Consider the following 15,444-nt stretch of genomic DNA (forward strand, 5'->3'; position numbering starts at 1 on the left):
ATGCATAACACAAATATTAAGCCTTATTTGTTAGAAAGGAAGGGAAAGAGGCAGCTTAAAAATAATGAGCGTCAATTTTATGTTTTTTTCCTAACTGTATTACTACCTCAACATCAATTTCAGGTATAGAGTTGTGTTTTTTTTTCTATAACAAGTGCTTGTCGCACCATCTACAAGAACTTGTAACCATCCGTTGTTCAGTACTTTAGTACTTTGACTTGTTCTGTAACGTCTCACTTATGCAGTTCTTAACAGATCATGTTTTTGACGTTACCAACATCAACGTCAGTTAATCCAGTACCATATTTAACATTATTTAACATAATATAAAATATAAAAGATAAAGCTCCAGTTCTGTACGTAATTTCGCTACCAACTTTAATGTCAGTTATATCACAAGTAGGTCGATTCAAAGTTCAAACTTATTAAAACTTAAGCAGAAAACGTAACAATTGTTGACGCCGTCGCCGTCGCCGGAAAGGCAATCTCTAGGTTTCGCTTGACGCTACTTTCGTGTCAGGCGAGATACAAACTAGAGGGTCTAAGGAGTCGATGTCACAGGGAGTCTATTGTTAAAGATGTGACATCGACTCTTTCAATCATGTTAAAAGAAAAATACCATGAAATACAAATGTAAACAATTCAAACCAAAAAACTAATAGCCTAATTAATGTTCAAAATAATACAAAAACCAATATGTGACACAGCAACAAACAACTACCACTGAATTACTAGTTTCTGACTTGGAACAGTCACGTACAAAATATGCGGGGAATTAACTAGCTTGAAGGCGTCAAGCCTCTATCTATGTAGTCTAGATTTTGTCCTGCTGCTTATTTCATGTATCAAAGATTCTCACTATCTATTCTAGTATTCAAGATATTAGGAAAACATAAGACAAAAACAATGTTCATTTAAAGGCAATAACTCCCACAGAATTCGTCTGACAATTTAAATGTAAATGAACTGTCAGTCGATCTTAACATTCTGAACAATCCTGCCAAGTCTGTTTATCTATAGGTTTTCTTCTAGAGGTAAAGGTTGCACTTTACCCTAATATTCTATTTTTAGCCGTGTCAGCCATGATGGTTGGCAAGTGAGGTTATCAGACAAAGTTGGTCTATACTCCAATGATGGTTGTTGTTCATTTTTGTTTAATTTGGATAATTAGAGAAAAAGGACTTTTGTAAAAGTTAATGAATGACGTCAAAACGAACGCCAAATGATGATCATAGTTGAACTGCTGTGTCCTAGAGGGCAAGTAGCTCAACCAGTGGCACTAGCTCATGTAAAATAAGTAAAAAGTAAGTAGAGATTCCGCCAGTATAGACGCACCCCTTGATTGACTGCAAGGGTCATACTAATTAGCGACAAGAAGCGTCAAGAAGCGACAAGAAGAATCATTTTAGCGACAAGAAGCGACAAGAAGCTATTTAGCGACAAGAAAACCTTTTTTTTTAATTAAATATAAAAAAAATAGTCATTTTTAATATACGGGCAGAAATAAATTGATAATTTTTATTATTATATTGATAGATGAAGAAATTAAACATTTGCGAGGAAGGGATTGTGTAGTTTTTATTATTATATTGATAAACGAAGAAATTAAACATTTGTGAAGAAGGGATTGTGTAGTACAGCGGATCCATGTACACTCCCTAAGGATTAATGGAGATGTGTCCTTTACCAAATAACCCACCACCTGAACAATCCCCATCCCAACACCGCCCAAAGGAGCATGTAGGACACCGGGAAGTCTGTTATTATGGTGGAGGAAGCCAAAGTACTCGGAGAGAACCACCGGGCTTCTCGGCGGGAACAGACAACCCGAAGAGATTTCAGTAGATTGATCTCCAGGTCAAGCTGGGAACAACTTTAACCTACCGAGGCCCCCGAAGTATCCAAGCTAGTTTAAAGGCAGTGTCTGCGCGTACCCACATGCAGGTACTAATAGTTCGTAGGCTACGCGTACCCACATCCGGTTTTACAATTAAATACCATCGGATCAAGAATGTAATGCAAAATATATATGGAAATTGTCGCAATTAGTGAATAAATTAATTAAAACTACTCAGAAGTTTTATAAATATTTATATTTAGGTAAGTGGACAGTTTTTCTCAGTTAATATAAGTATTCTTAAAATGGAAGAGAGTTATAAACTACACATTTTAAAGTAATGTATTGGAACAATTTGTTAAAAAATATCACTATCAGTCGATTATTTTTATACAATTGTATAAAAGAAACTCGGAGTCTATTGATTTATTCTATTGTTTGACTGGCAACATTTGAAATGTACAGGGTTGAAATATGTACCAAAACAATCCTATTGGATATGTAAAATTTGTTTCAAATCTTAATTAGTTACATCGGGAACAGATATTGACCGTTAGATATACTGTTCCCAGGTTACATGAATCTTTTAAAATTGGTTTAATTTGACATCATTACTTGCTTCTTCAATTTTTATATAGAGATCCAAGATTTAATTTTAGTCGTTAGATATATTTTAAAATTTCAGTTTCTGTTTTACATTGAACTAAAAGATTATTTTAAATCTCAAAAAGGTATTTTTCAAATTCAAGAAAATTTTATTCTTTAAATTTGCATTTACATTTTATAATAGTATAGATTTTTATCATGTTTTTCCTTTACAGGGACTGTACAGTTTCATTTTCCACCAGTGTGCTTTTAATTTACAATGTTTATTATGGATTAGTTTATTATCTAATAAATACAATTTGAAAATATCATCTTTACTCTTCACTCGTTCTACACGAAATCCCCAATATTATCGATAATTTACGACTAAAGTTTACATTTCATACCCGATCCGATGGCATTTTATTGTAAAACCGGACGTGGGTACGCGTAGCCTATAAACGGCAATTTGACTATTCGTACCCGCATGTGAGTACGCGCAGACACTGCCTAGTATAAACTCCAGTCTGGATACCAGAGATGTTTGTGAGAGGGTGAAAATAAACTGTTGTACTAACTTTTTTTAGCATCCCGAGTGAGAATCGAACTCGGGACCTTCAGCACTGTAGTCATCGGTCTTAACCACTATACCACGAATTCACACAATAACGACGACGATACAACAGACGCCATGTGACGAAAATAGGTGAACTAAAGTGCCCTGGAAGGTCATAACGAGTAGCGCCTGCTCCACTAGCGGCACTTTATTATGTTAAATACATAGATGATTAAACGGACGTCAACTGATAAGAGCTGAATCGCGGTATCTTGGAATGACGAGCATCTCATGATCTACAAGTGGCACTATCTCATGTAAAATAAGTAAATTGGTAACAGACAACGACTCAATGAATACAAAATGCTCGTCATAGATGAACTTAGGTTCCCTGGAAGAACTAGCATCTCCTATACTCCACGATTGGCATATATTATATTGAATACATAAGTGATGAGAACAACTGAACTGCATGAGGTGCCCTAAAAGGACGTGCATTTCGTCATTTCCTGCTCCACTTGTGGTACTAACTCAGGTGAAATAAGTAAATTTTTTTAACAGACGACGACAAAATGGACGCCATGTGTTCATCATAAATGAATTGAAATGCACTGGAAAGACGAGCAGATCCTGCTTTACTAGATATACTATGTCATGTGAAATAAGTAAACTTGTTAACAGACGACAACACAACGGACGCCATGTGCTCGTCATAGGTGAACTGAGAAGGACGAGCAGACCATTCTTAACTAATGTCACTATCTTTTGTAAAATAAGTAAATTGTTAGCAGAAGACGACTCAATGGACGCAAAGTTATAATGATAGCTGTACTGTAAATCCGCAGAATGACGAGGAACTCCTATTCAACAAGTTTCACTACATCAAAATCAGAGCTATGTATACTTTATCTATGTGGTTTGTACACGTGATTTTGTCCCTTTTGAATAAACCATTTCCCTTATGTCATAATCATGTTTAATTCCAAGGAAACATTCCTAAATTTGACTATTTGCGAAACGGAATAGGTGAAATCACCATGTTTTCAACATGATTTGGCCGAAAACTTAAGAAAGCGTGTAGGATACAAGTTATTTAACCTTAAAATTCAACATACAAGATGTTTCCTTATATACTGAACCAAGGTGCCCTCAAAAGAAGCAGTTCTCGCTATACAAGTGAATAATTTAAAATAAGTATTTTTTTCAAAACAACACAACGGACGCTAATTGAGATCAAAATTGAACTAATGCCCTGGAAGGTCTTGTATGTCATACTCCACCAGCTTATATTGGTACTATCTTATGTAAAATAGGTTAAACTGTTTACAGACGACGACACAACGGACGTCAATTGATGGTTTTAGCGGAACTGAGGTTCCCTAGAAGAACAATCAGATCCTGCTCAACTAGGAGTACAGTATTATCATGTTATCAAAATTGTTAATAATTTTTTTTAACTATATAATACTGTTTATTAAATGTTTAATTAACATGAATACGTTATCAGAAATCATTATATGTACATAGGAAGTAAAATGGCGAAAATCGTATTTACACATATTAATATTGTAACAACTTCAATCATACATAAACATAATACCGCTCATATATACACATACTTATATGGTAAAACTCATATATAAACATAAGTATACTATTACACTCATTTATAAACATAAACATATGGTAATATTACTATTAGAGACAAAATAAAATATACATTTATATGTACTTTTATGCGTTCCACAAGTCACACTGCTAGGAATGCAGCTCTTCCTAAGCCACATGAATGACCTCCCGGAAGGTGTTAAATCAAAAGTTCGTTTATTTTCAGACGACTATCAAGAAATTCATACACTGAAGACCATCTAATTCTCCAAATAGATAAAAAGCTTTGGAATTATGAACTTAATTGGGGAATGAAATGTTATGCTCCAAAAAAATACCAACTAGACAAAATAAGATAAAAGCAAGTACAAACGAATCCGTACCTTAGGTATTAATTCATCCGATGACCAAAAGCTGACCAGCCACATAGTGAAAATCATAAGAAAGACACGCTGTACACTTAGTTTCCGTCTAAGAAACTTACGCAAGTACCCTGAAGAGTGCAACAAACAAGCCTTCTTCAAAAGCCATGGTTAGATCGGTACTAGAATACAATCCTATCATTAAGGACCCATTCACCATCAGGAAAATAGAAGTTAGAAAGCCTACAGAAAAGAAATATCCTAATATGCTAACATTTTTGCGTATATAGGAGCACAATGCACAAAAAAAGACCCATCCACCACAAAGGAGTACAATACCTCAATGTGGAACATACACACAAAATTACCCAAATCTACTCAAAGGACCACAATTAACCACAAAGAAGCGTAACCTTAAAGGAGAACAATGCACCACAAATGTCCACAATTCACTACAAAGGAGCACATCTAACAAACAAAAAACCCACATCACAAATGTACACTTCAACACAAAGGAGCGCAATGCACACCAACGGATCACAATGCTCTACAAAAGAGCACATACACCAGAACTAGAGGTTTTCACTAGCATGTGTCGCTCACCTTGGAAAATCGTGTAAAATGAGAATAAATCATAATTTATTCAATTATAGTATACGTTATCAGATATTATAATGATATCTTAGATGAAAACAAAGAAACTGCAAATTTTCTGTAAAATTACTAACTCAGGGTCAGCCAGCCATCCATTACCATGTCGGCCATTATGGTTGTCAGGCGTGGTCATCGGACACATTTTTGAAACAAGATACCCTAATATTGATTAGGGCCAAGTATGGTTAAATTTGTGTCAGTAGATCCAGAGGAGAATATTTTTGTAAAAGATTACAAAAATTTACAAAAACTATTTTAAATTGAATAGAAAGGGCAATAATTCCTAAAGTGGTCGACTGACAATTTTGAGCATGCCGACTTATGTGTAGAACTTACTTTGTCGAACATAAGTGCTGTTTACAGTTTATCTCTATTTATTATAATATTCAAGATAGTTACTAGTTACTGCAAAATGTCCCTCAAGTTACCAATCCAGAGGCAGCAACCCAAAAATGCCAGGTTTGATAGTTTAAACCTGATGGACATTTCATATCATGTCAGATTTACTCTAAATGCTTTAGTTTAAGAGATATAAACCAAAAACTGCGTTTTACCCCTTTGTTTTATTTTTAGCCATGTTGGCTGGCAAGCGGGGTCATTGGAATCAATTGTTACAATTTGTAAAACTAGTTACAATAGTGATGATTGTTGCAAAGTTTGGGTAAATTTGGGCCATTAAGTTCAGAGAGGAAGATTTTTGTCAGAATTAATATACGCCGACGACTACTGACGACAAACGCCAAGTGATGAAAACAAGCTAACTTGACCTTTCAGGTCAGGTGAGCTAAATAATAAGATAGTACATGATTGGAGCGAGATGTTGACAGAATGAATTCCTACACGTGGCATTTAAATCCAACATAACTTCTGATTGACCAGTACAGTCAACAATGAACGCTAACGCCAAATGCTATAAAACTAGATTAAACACTAGTAAAACAAACAAACAGTCGTTTACATGCTAACACCTACTGAAAGAATTCTGTAAGAGGCAATTAATACCGGAAATGAATCATGCAACTTTTCTTACCCGAAGTTACAAACATACAATAATCACAAAGAATATTCGTACATACAACCACCATATATATTTAGTAATAACCATTGATTACCTAAATTAAATTTGCCACGTTTTGACGGGGATGTCTTACAGTGGAGCTCATTTTTGGACTCATACGAATATACCATACATTTTAATTGTAGCCTAACACCAATACAGAAATTCAATCATCTCACAGTCTAACTTTTAGAATCCGCCGCCAAAACCATAGCCAGATTTGCGCTGATATACTTTAAAAATTACTCTTGATAGGAGCTGACTATTATTGAGTTATAGTTCAAAATCACATGATCATCGTCAATAGACCTAAAGCCGTCGTATCAACGATTGGTTATACTAGCTATCTCGACCAACAACAAACTAGAGGTCTAAGGAGTATGTCTTGGTGATGGCGACGTGTTTGTAGATCTTACTTTACTGAATATTCTGATTGTTCACAATTATTTCTATCTATAAATGATGAGAAAAGCTCACTTGGCCATTTTGACCAGGTGAGCTAAAATGTGAAATCACAAAAAAATGAACTCTGAAAAAAAAACCAGAAAGTTCCTAATCAAATAGCAAAATCAAAAGCTCAAACACATAAAACAAAGGATCACAACTGTCATATTCCTGTCTGATGTAGAAAATAGTGGATTAAACCTGATTTTTTTACTTTTTGGATTTTTTTTTCCTCAATGCTTTTCAACTTTGTACATGTTTGGCTTTATAATATTTTGATATGAGTGTCACTGATGAGTATTATGTAGACGAAACGCGCGTCTGGTGTACTAATATCATTATAATCCTCGTACCTTTGATAACTTTTTATAGCTAGCTTTAGCTCCCACTTGTATGCGAGTTATATCAAATTCAATTATCTTGTTAACGATGTTTAAACAAAAACAGACATAATAGATAGAAATGTCACCAATAGGGTTACAACAGTCAACGGCGTGTTTTAAAAGAGAACAATTCACCAAAGAGGTTTACATACACTTATGTGTGTTAAACCTTACAATGAACAAGTGTAACTGCGACCTACTGCTCACTGATGATATGCCAAAACGAATACTTTAAGGTAAACAGGAAGTTATGAAGTGATTTATCTGAAAACACAGCACAAGGTATAGATGACTTATATAAACCTTAAAATCCTTGTAATGTAATTGCTGAGAAAAATGTAAAGAAAATGTTCAATTTTGATGTTATGTGTAAAATGATGTAAGTGTTGGCTAACGGGATATTGTTCAATTATGAATCTGATAACGAAACACACGGTAACGCTGACTTTTATAAACCCTGCAACCAAATTTCAGAAATCGTTGTATTCAATGTAACTCCTGAGAAAGATGCGACAAAAAATATTCATGGGACGATCGGACTGACGGACTGACAGATTGACTGTTGGGTGGACTGATTGATGAACAGACAGAGGTCAAACAATAAACACTCAATTCACTTTTTCAAAGCGGGTGAATATGTTGAATGCTCATCGAAGAAATCAAATACAAAAGTAACGGTTAACAGCATAACTTATCTTTCAAACAATGAGGCTAAATTATGCACAATATTTTTCACTTCTTTTGCCTATAGTATATTTTCCCTATTCAAATGCACTTTTGTTTTTACCATTTTCTATTCAAGCTATTGAACATTTTTTTGACACCTTTCGCTGACTCTGTGATTCCTGTTCTGGTTTTATTTTTGGTTTCTTTGCAATTGCCCCTTTACCTCTCGATTGTTGTGAAACTATAAGAGTGTTCAGATCAAGGTTCTTCAAAACTTCTTCTAAACAACGTGCACCTCTCCCTATGTTAGATAAAGCCTGAATAAGGACCCGTATTGTAGGTTTGACTATTGGGTCTTCTCTCCACTTGAATAATACGACCTTATTCTGTTCTGCTAAGTCAGAAGGATTGTTGCTCTGTATATTTTCCAGGTCAGGAATTGACAGCCCAAATTCGGTGCCAAGTTGTAAAAAAACCTGACCAATCTGTGGGGCTAATGTATCTAGAATCTCATCTGTTGGAATGAAATCCAAGTAATCGTCTGGAATATCTGAAATATTAACTCATTTTATATAAACAAATGATTACTTTAAAATACTGTTAAGTTCATTGATCTGTGAAAATTTGAATTACACGAAATAAGCAGTTCCTTGTTCTTGATGTTTGCCTTCTGATAGTTAAGCCTATAACCCAATCAATAGAATGAATTCCATGTTATTTGTGTCTATCAAGATATTAGTTATATAACAATACAAAACAAACTGGAGGCTCTAAAGGCCTGTATAAGCTCACTCTATTCGTTATGAATGTTCAACAAAGGACACTCTCCAACATTGTAGACAAGAATAGAATTCATGACACACATCTGTTTTGAAGATTTTGTTTAAGATGTAAGCCAAAAACAGCGGTATAAAAAAAAAAAAAAATTGTTATGAAATGGCAAAGAAGTCTAATGAGGAATCGACAGACGATTTTAACCATCAGACTTATATTTTGTAGAACTGGTCTTGCTATTCTTTTTTGCCATTACAAGTTTCTTCCTATTTTTTTTTTTATAGTTTTCAAGATGATAGGCAAAAACGAAGAAGGGTAAATTTGTCATTTAAAGGCAATACATACTAAATAAAGTCATCTGACAGTTTTATAATTTATGGACAATTGATAGAGTTCATCATTCTAGACTTGTCTACCATTGTCAGATCTTCTCTGTTAATCCTAATAGATAAACTTGCATTGTTTGATGTTTTGGCCATATTGGTCATCTTGGTTGGCAGACGGGGCCATTAAACACAGATTTGGAAACTTAATAGCCAATTGAGGATTGCGATCAATTTAGTTGAATTGTGCCCTGTAGTTGCAGAAAGTATTCTTGTAAAAGTTAGCAGCAGACGACAAGAAAAGTTCACTGGTTCATTGTACCAGGTGAACAGAAAAGTTAAACTGTTCACCTAAATATACTCTACAGCATGACGGCAGATTTTATCTTATCACATAGTAAAATGAACTGTAAACTTTTCTAAGTGACTTAGTTGAACCAATTTATCCCATCGACTAAACGATAAAGGATACAAAAGATACAGCTTAGTCTGGGTCATATCTTGACTTACATCTTGAAATTAACAATGAGAGTTGGTTAAAAAATAGAAAACGATATCCCGGGGCCTGTAATTCATAAGACTGCTGCCTACATGGAAGCTATTAAACCAAGAGATCCAAATGGTGAATTTGAAATCATCCCTTCGTGACTTTTACGGATGCCAACACGAGTTGGTTGACTGCTATGCAATAACTGTTTCACAGATGATATCGGATATGTTCCTTATGTGTTAACTACAATCTTTCCGTTTTCCATAATGTGACCTACCGAATTATATTATTTACCGGATGATACTGTATCAACCCTTAACCTCGAGCAGAGCTTGTATGGTTTTATTGATGTCTCATGTAGATACGGATGTGATATTAAAAAAGCCATATGATATTTTCTATGTATTAGAGGACTGTATTACTACTTACCTGTTTCTGCTTTAGTGATTCTTCTTACCTGAAAACACAGATAAAAACCTCATTGACAACAATATTTGATTTTAAATATTGACAGACAAAAAATCAAACCCCCGTTGACAACAATATTTGATTTTATATTCTTTTAGAACCAAACCGGAAAAGTATATGTATTTCATATATTTTGTTACACGCGACAGTTATTATGAAATGGACACTTTGTTAGCTTGCTTGTAAGGGATACGTTTAAATTATTTTTGCTAGAATAAAACCAATAAAACAGGTTTGGTGTTTAGCAGCACTTCCACTGTCTTTATATTTTCTAATCAACAATTTCAATAAATTATATTTTCTAGAATTTTATACCTCTCAAATTGTGCTGCCAATGGCTATCATATTGTATTCTAAGCATGCTTCAGGAGAAAGACCACGAATTTCGACAGAAGAGAAGAACCGTCTCAACATTTCAGTGGACCAGGGTTAACATGTATTGATGGGATGCTGTTATTTGTTTTCATTTCATATCGGTTGAGAATAAGATTCTCTTATTGGATAAAAAGGGGTCACATGACATTTATTACTCTTTAGTAATAAATTCAATCGGTCATTAACAAAACAAAACGGACCAGAAAACCGGTCGTTGACGGTCTTTTACAAGATAATGACCGATGGGGCGTGGTTTTTCTGTTTAGAGAGATGTCGCTTAAATAAAAAAAAAATCCTGTTTTCATTATAAAAGTTCTTGAATTGTATACCATATGCTTTGGTAAATTATGAAATTATAGAGAACTCGATTGAGTATTCATATACTGAAAAATTGCACTTAAATGAATGGCAGTATTACTACGACTGGTCTTCACTCTATGTCATAGAAATGATTCAACTACTCGAGTTTGCTTTGGACATTTTGAATTTATGAGATTTTTCAAAAACATGGTTCCTCAATGAAATAAACATAATAGTTCTTGAATAACTGGCAATTATCGTGGTATACTACGGACTGCCCACAGTACAGCGGTATTGACTAAGATAGTTTAATATAACAACTGAGCCGAAGGTGAGGTCATTATCGCTGTCACATTCAATACCACCGTCCTGTGGGCAGTCCTACTATTATGTAAGTACTTTGCTTACATTTGTAGTGTTACAATTGTTAAGAATTCCTGATTGACTTAACATCTTTTCTTTATTTATATTTCATTTTCTATAATGATGATTTAAACCTTGATGTCTTATAGTTTTTATTAGAAAAATGTTGGACACTTTTTAAACACTTAAGTGTCTATTTTTATTGATTGGATTAATTTATGTGATTTTTTTTTTACTGATTTACTCATTAAAAACGCTCTGGCTCAAGCTTAAACATGAAATTTCTATCAAATATGCAAAAAAAAAGGAACTTTTCAGATGTTTTTTTTGTAAAAAATGAAAGTGGCCGCATCCGTGTTCACCCTTAACCTTTATATATGTTATGTTTTATCATCAAATACAACTTACATTTTGATAATAAGAAAGAACACAAATGCGGCCACTTTCATTTAAGACGGAAACCGTCTTAAGTGTAACTGAAATGCTAAAATTGGGACGATTTCAGTAATTTATCATGACTTAAAAGTGCTAGTACCCGATATATTTGCATAGTACATGTATTTTCAAAAACAGTCCATATTTATGTAGCAGAAGCACTCTTCTTTTAAATTTAAAACTGAAAGTCAACATTATAACAATTTTGTAAAACTGCTATATTTGGGGCCAAAAAGGGGTCTTACTCCTTTTAATACATTTGTCTCCATAAGGATAAATAACTAATAATTTTTCATTCAAAGGTGAATTGAAAGAGTATCTAAAAACTATGTACAAACTTACTTGACACAAAACATGTGTTGAAATACCCATGCTAATCAGAGCTTCTGACAAAGTTTTGAAATTGCATTTAGCTTTCATCTCTTTCCACTTTGATAACAGCAAAAATTTGGCAACCTGTATATCTTTAGGATGATTGTATTCGATATCTTTCCATATCATAGCCATTCCAAGATGTGTAACTAATTCATGCATTTTATTTGATTCACATTGGTTTGAAAAACGCAACAGCTCAATAGCACTTGGTGTCTTGCTTAAAGCGTCATCGTTTAAACCTGAAATACACATTTAATTGCAAACATGATATTTACCATCAAGATCATCATTAGAATAGAAACATGTCTTTTAAAAGCAAAGAATTCTAGAATGTTATATTTAACTTTGCCATTAAAGTGCGAGGTTTGGCATGCCTTAAAACCAGGTTCAACCCACCACTTTTATTCCCCTTTAAAAGTGTCCTGTACCAAGTCAGGAATATGGCCATTGTTATAATATTGTTCGTTTCTGTGTGTGTGTTGCATTTTAACGTTGAGTCGTTTCTGTTTTCTCTTATTTTTGAGATAAGACGTGGCACGGTACTTGTCTATCCCATATTCATGTATTTGGTTTTGATGTTATATTTGTTATTCTCGTGGTGTATTGTCTGTTGCTTGGTCGGTGTCTGTGTGCTGTTGCGTTTCGGTGTTGTGTCGTTGTTCTCCTCTTATATTTAATGCGTTTCCCTCGGTTTTGGTTTGTTGCCCCGATTTTGTTTTTTGTCCATGGATTTATGAGTTTTGAACAGCGGTATTCTACTGTTGCCTTTATTAAACCACGAGGTAAAAAAAGTACAGAATTGTAGGGGCCAGCTGGAGGACACCTATGGGTGCGGGAATTCACGCTACATTGAAGACCAATTGGTGGGCTTCGGCTATTGTCTGCTCTATGGTCGGGTTGGTGTTGCTTTGACACATTCCCCATTTCCTTTCTTAATTTTATCTAAATTATAAAGAGGGACACGTAAATAAACAGATCAACAACATTTATAATCCTGGTACCTTTGATAACTGTTTCACAACACAAGTCACCATTTAAATTACATTGAAGGACACGTAAATAAACAGACCAACAGGTTTCACAACACAAGTCACCATTTAAAGTACATATACATGATATAGGGACCCGTTAATAAACAGATCAACAGGTTTTACAACACAAGTCACCATTTAAATTACAGAGAGGGACACGTAAACAAACAGATGAACAGGTTTCACAACACAACTCACCATTTAAATTACAGAGAGGGACACGTAAACAAACAGATGCACAGGTTTCACAACACAAGTCACCATTTAAAGTACATAGAGGGACACGTAAATAAACAGATGAACAGGTTTCACAACACAAGTCACCATTTAAAGTACAAAGAGGGACACGTAAACAAACAGTTCAAAAGGTTTCACAACACAAGTTACCAAATATAGTACATAGAGGGACACGTAAAAAAACAGATCAGCATGTTTCCCAACATAAGTCAGCATTTGAAGTACGTAGAGGGACACTTAAAGAAACATAATCATGGTACCTTTGATAACTGTTTCACCAACACAAGTCACCATTTAAATTACATAGAGGGACACGTAAATAAACAGATCAACATGTTTCACATCACGCGTCTCTAGATTGGAATTATTTTGAAGTGACACAATATTTACCTTGACAATCCTCTTCACACTGTTCTTTGTTCTGCAGAAAAATAAATGTATGGCAGATTCTAATAATATATTAAAAGTATATTTTTGCACATTATATTTTATTTAACTTGTATTATACAGCCATCCTTTTGACACAAAAATAAATATTTGTTCTTTTTCCTTACATGTATATCTTTTATCTGTGTTCCGATGAAGCAAGGTTATTCTGCAGTTATCATGTGAAAAATGTTTGATACCTGGCAGGACGGATAAACAAACAAACAAAATGTTGGCCAAAGACAACGATTATTATACGAAAGTGTTTTCAGGAAACCAAATTAGAAAACCAACAATGTAAAGTCATATAAAGTCAGAGAGGGCTAAACGCTATAAATAAGTGGTTAACAGTTTAACCAGTGTCATATGATTCGAAAATCATAAATATAAATTGATACAAGGTCTGGCAGAAAGGGCTTAATTCTATAACATAAGTTGGTTTACAGTTTATCCAGTGAAACTGATATTTGTACAACTACTTGCTTGGATGCTTACTTACGTCATCATGTTGCCACTAACGACTCTCGGATGCTTAGCTTGTTCCATATGATAATATAAAATTAATGTGTGTTTGCTTTAACTATATGCCTTATTGTATTCTATGATTAATGTGTGTTTGCTTTAATTATATGCCTTATTGTATTCTATGATTAATGTGTGTTTGCTTTAATTATATGCCTTATTGTATTCTATGATTAATGTGTGTTTGCTTTAACTATATGCCTTATTGTATTCTATGATTAATGTGTGTTTGCTTTAACTATATGCCTTATTGTATTCTATGATTAATGTGTGTTTGCTTTAACTATATGCCTTATTGTATTCTATAATTAATGTGTGTTTGCTTTAACTATATGCCTTATTGTATTCTATGATTAATGTGTGTTTGCTTTAATTATATGCCTTATTGTATTCTATGATTAATGTGTGTTTGCTTTAATTATATGCCTTATTGTATTCTATGATTAATGTGTGTTTGCTTTAACTATATGCCTTATTGTATTCTATGATTAATGTGTGTTTGCTTTAACTATATGCCTTATTGTATTCTATGATTAATGTGTGTTTGCTTTAATTATATACCTTATTGTATTCTATGATTAATGTGTGTTTGCTTTAATTATATACCTTATTGTATTCTATGATTAATGTGTGTTTGCTTTAATTATATGCCTTATTGTATTCTATGATTAATGTGTGTTTGCTTTAATTATATGCCTTATTGTATTCTATGATTAATGTGTGTTTGCTTTAACTATATGCCTTATTGTATTCTATGATTAATGTGTGTTTGCTTTAATTATATGCCTTATTGTATTCTATGATTAATGTGTGTTTGCTTTAACTATATGCCTTATTGTATTCTATGATTAATGTGTGTTTGCTTTAACTATATGCCTTATTGTATTCTATGATTAATGTGTGTTTGCTTTAATTATATGCCTTATTGTATTCTATGATTAATGTGTGTTTGCTTTAATTATATGCCTTATTGTATTCTATGATTAATGTGTGTTTGCTTTAACTATATGCCTTATTGTATTCTATGATTAATGTGTGTTTGCTTTAACTATATGCCTTATTGTATTCTATGATTAATGTGTGTTTGCTTTAACTATATGCCTTATTGTATTCTATGATTAATGTGTGTTTGCTTTAACTATATGCCTTATTGTATTCTATGATTAATGTGTG

The 15,444-nt window shown here is 33.6% G+C and overlaps 1 protein-coding gene across 1 annotated transcript; it reads right to left on the reverse strand.

The window, feature by feature from the left end:
• Window positions 1-4,453: 4,453 nt before the first annotated feature.
• Window positions 4,454-14,295, reverse strand: LOC134702384 (uncharacterized). The gene is made up of 5 exons (XM_063563290.1): window positions 14,249-14,295; window positions 13,714-13,772; window positions 12,023-12,294; window positions 10,169-10,196; window positions 4,454-8,702 (listed from the first exon to the last, which is right to left on the reverse strand). Exons 1-5 carry the CDS (start codon window positions 14,293-14,295, stop codon window positions 8,284-8,286), a joined length of 825 nt encoding a protein of 274 aa, XP_063419360.1. The 3' UTR covers window positions 4,454-8,283.
• Window positions 14,296-15,444: the final 1,149 nt, after the last annotated feature.

The sequence above is a fragment of the Mytilus trossulus genome, unplaced genomic scaffold, assembly GCF_036588685.1.
Source record: "Mytilus trossulus isolate FHL-02 unplaced genomic scaffold, PNRI_Mtr1.1.1.hap1 h1tg000445l__unscaffolded, whole genome shotgun sequence".
Classification (NCBI taxonomy): Eukaryota; Metazoa; Mollusca; class Bivalvia; order Mytilida; family Mytilidae; genus Mytilus; species Mytilus trossulus.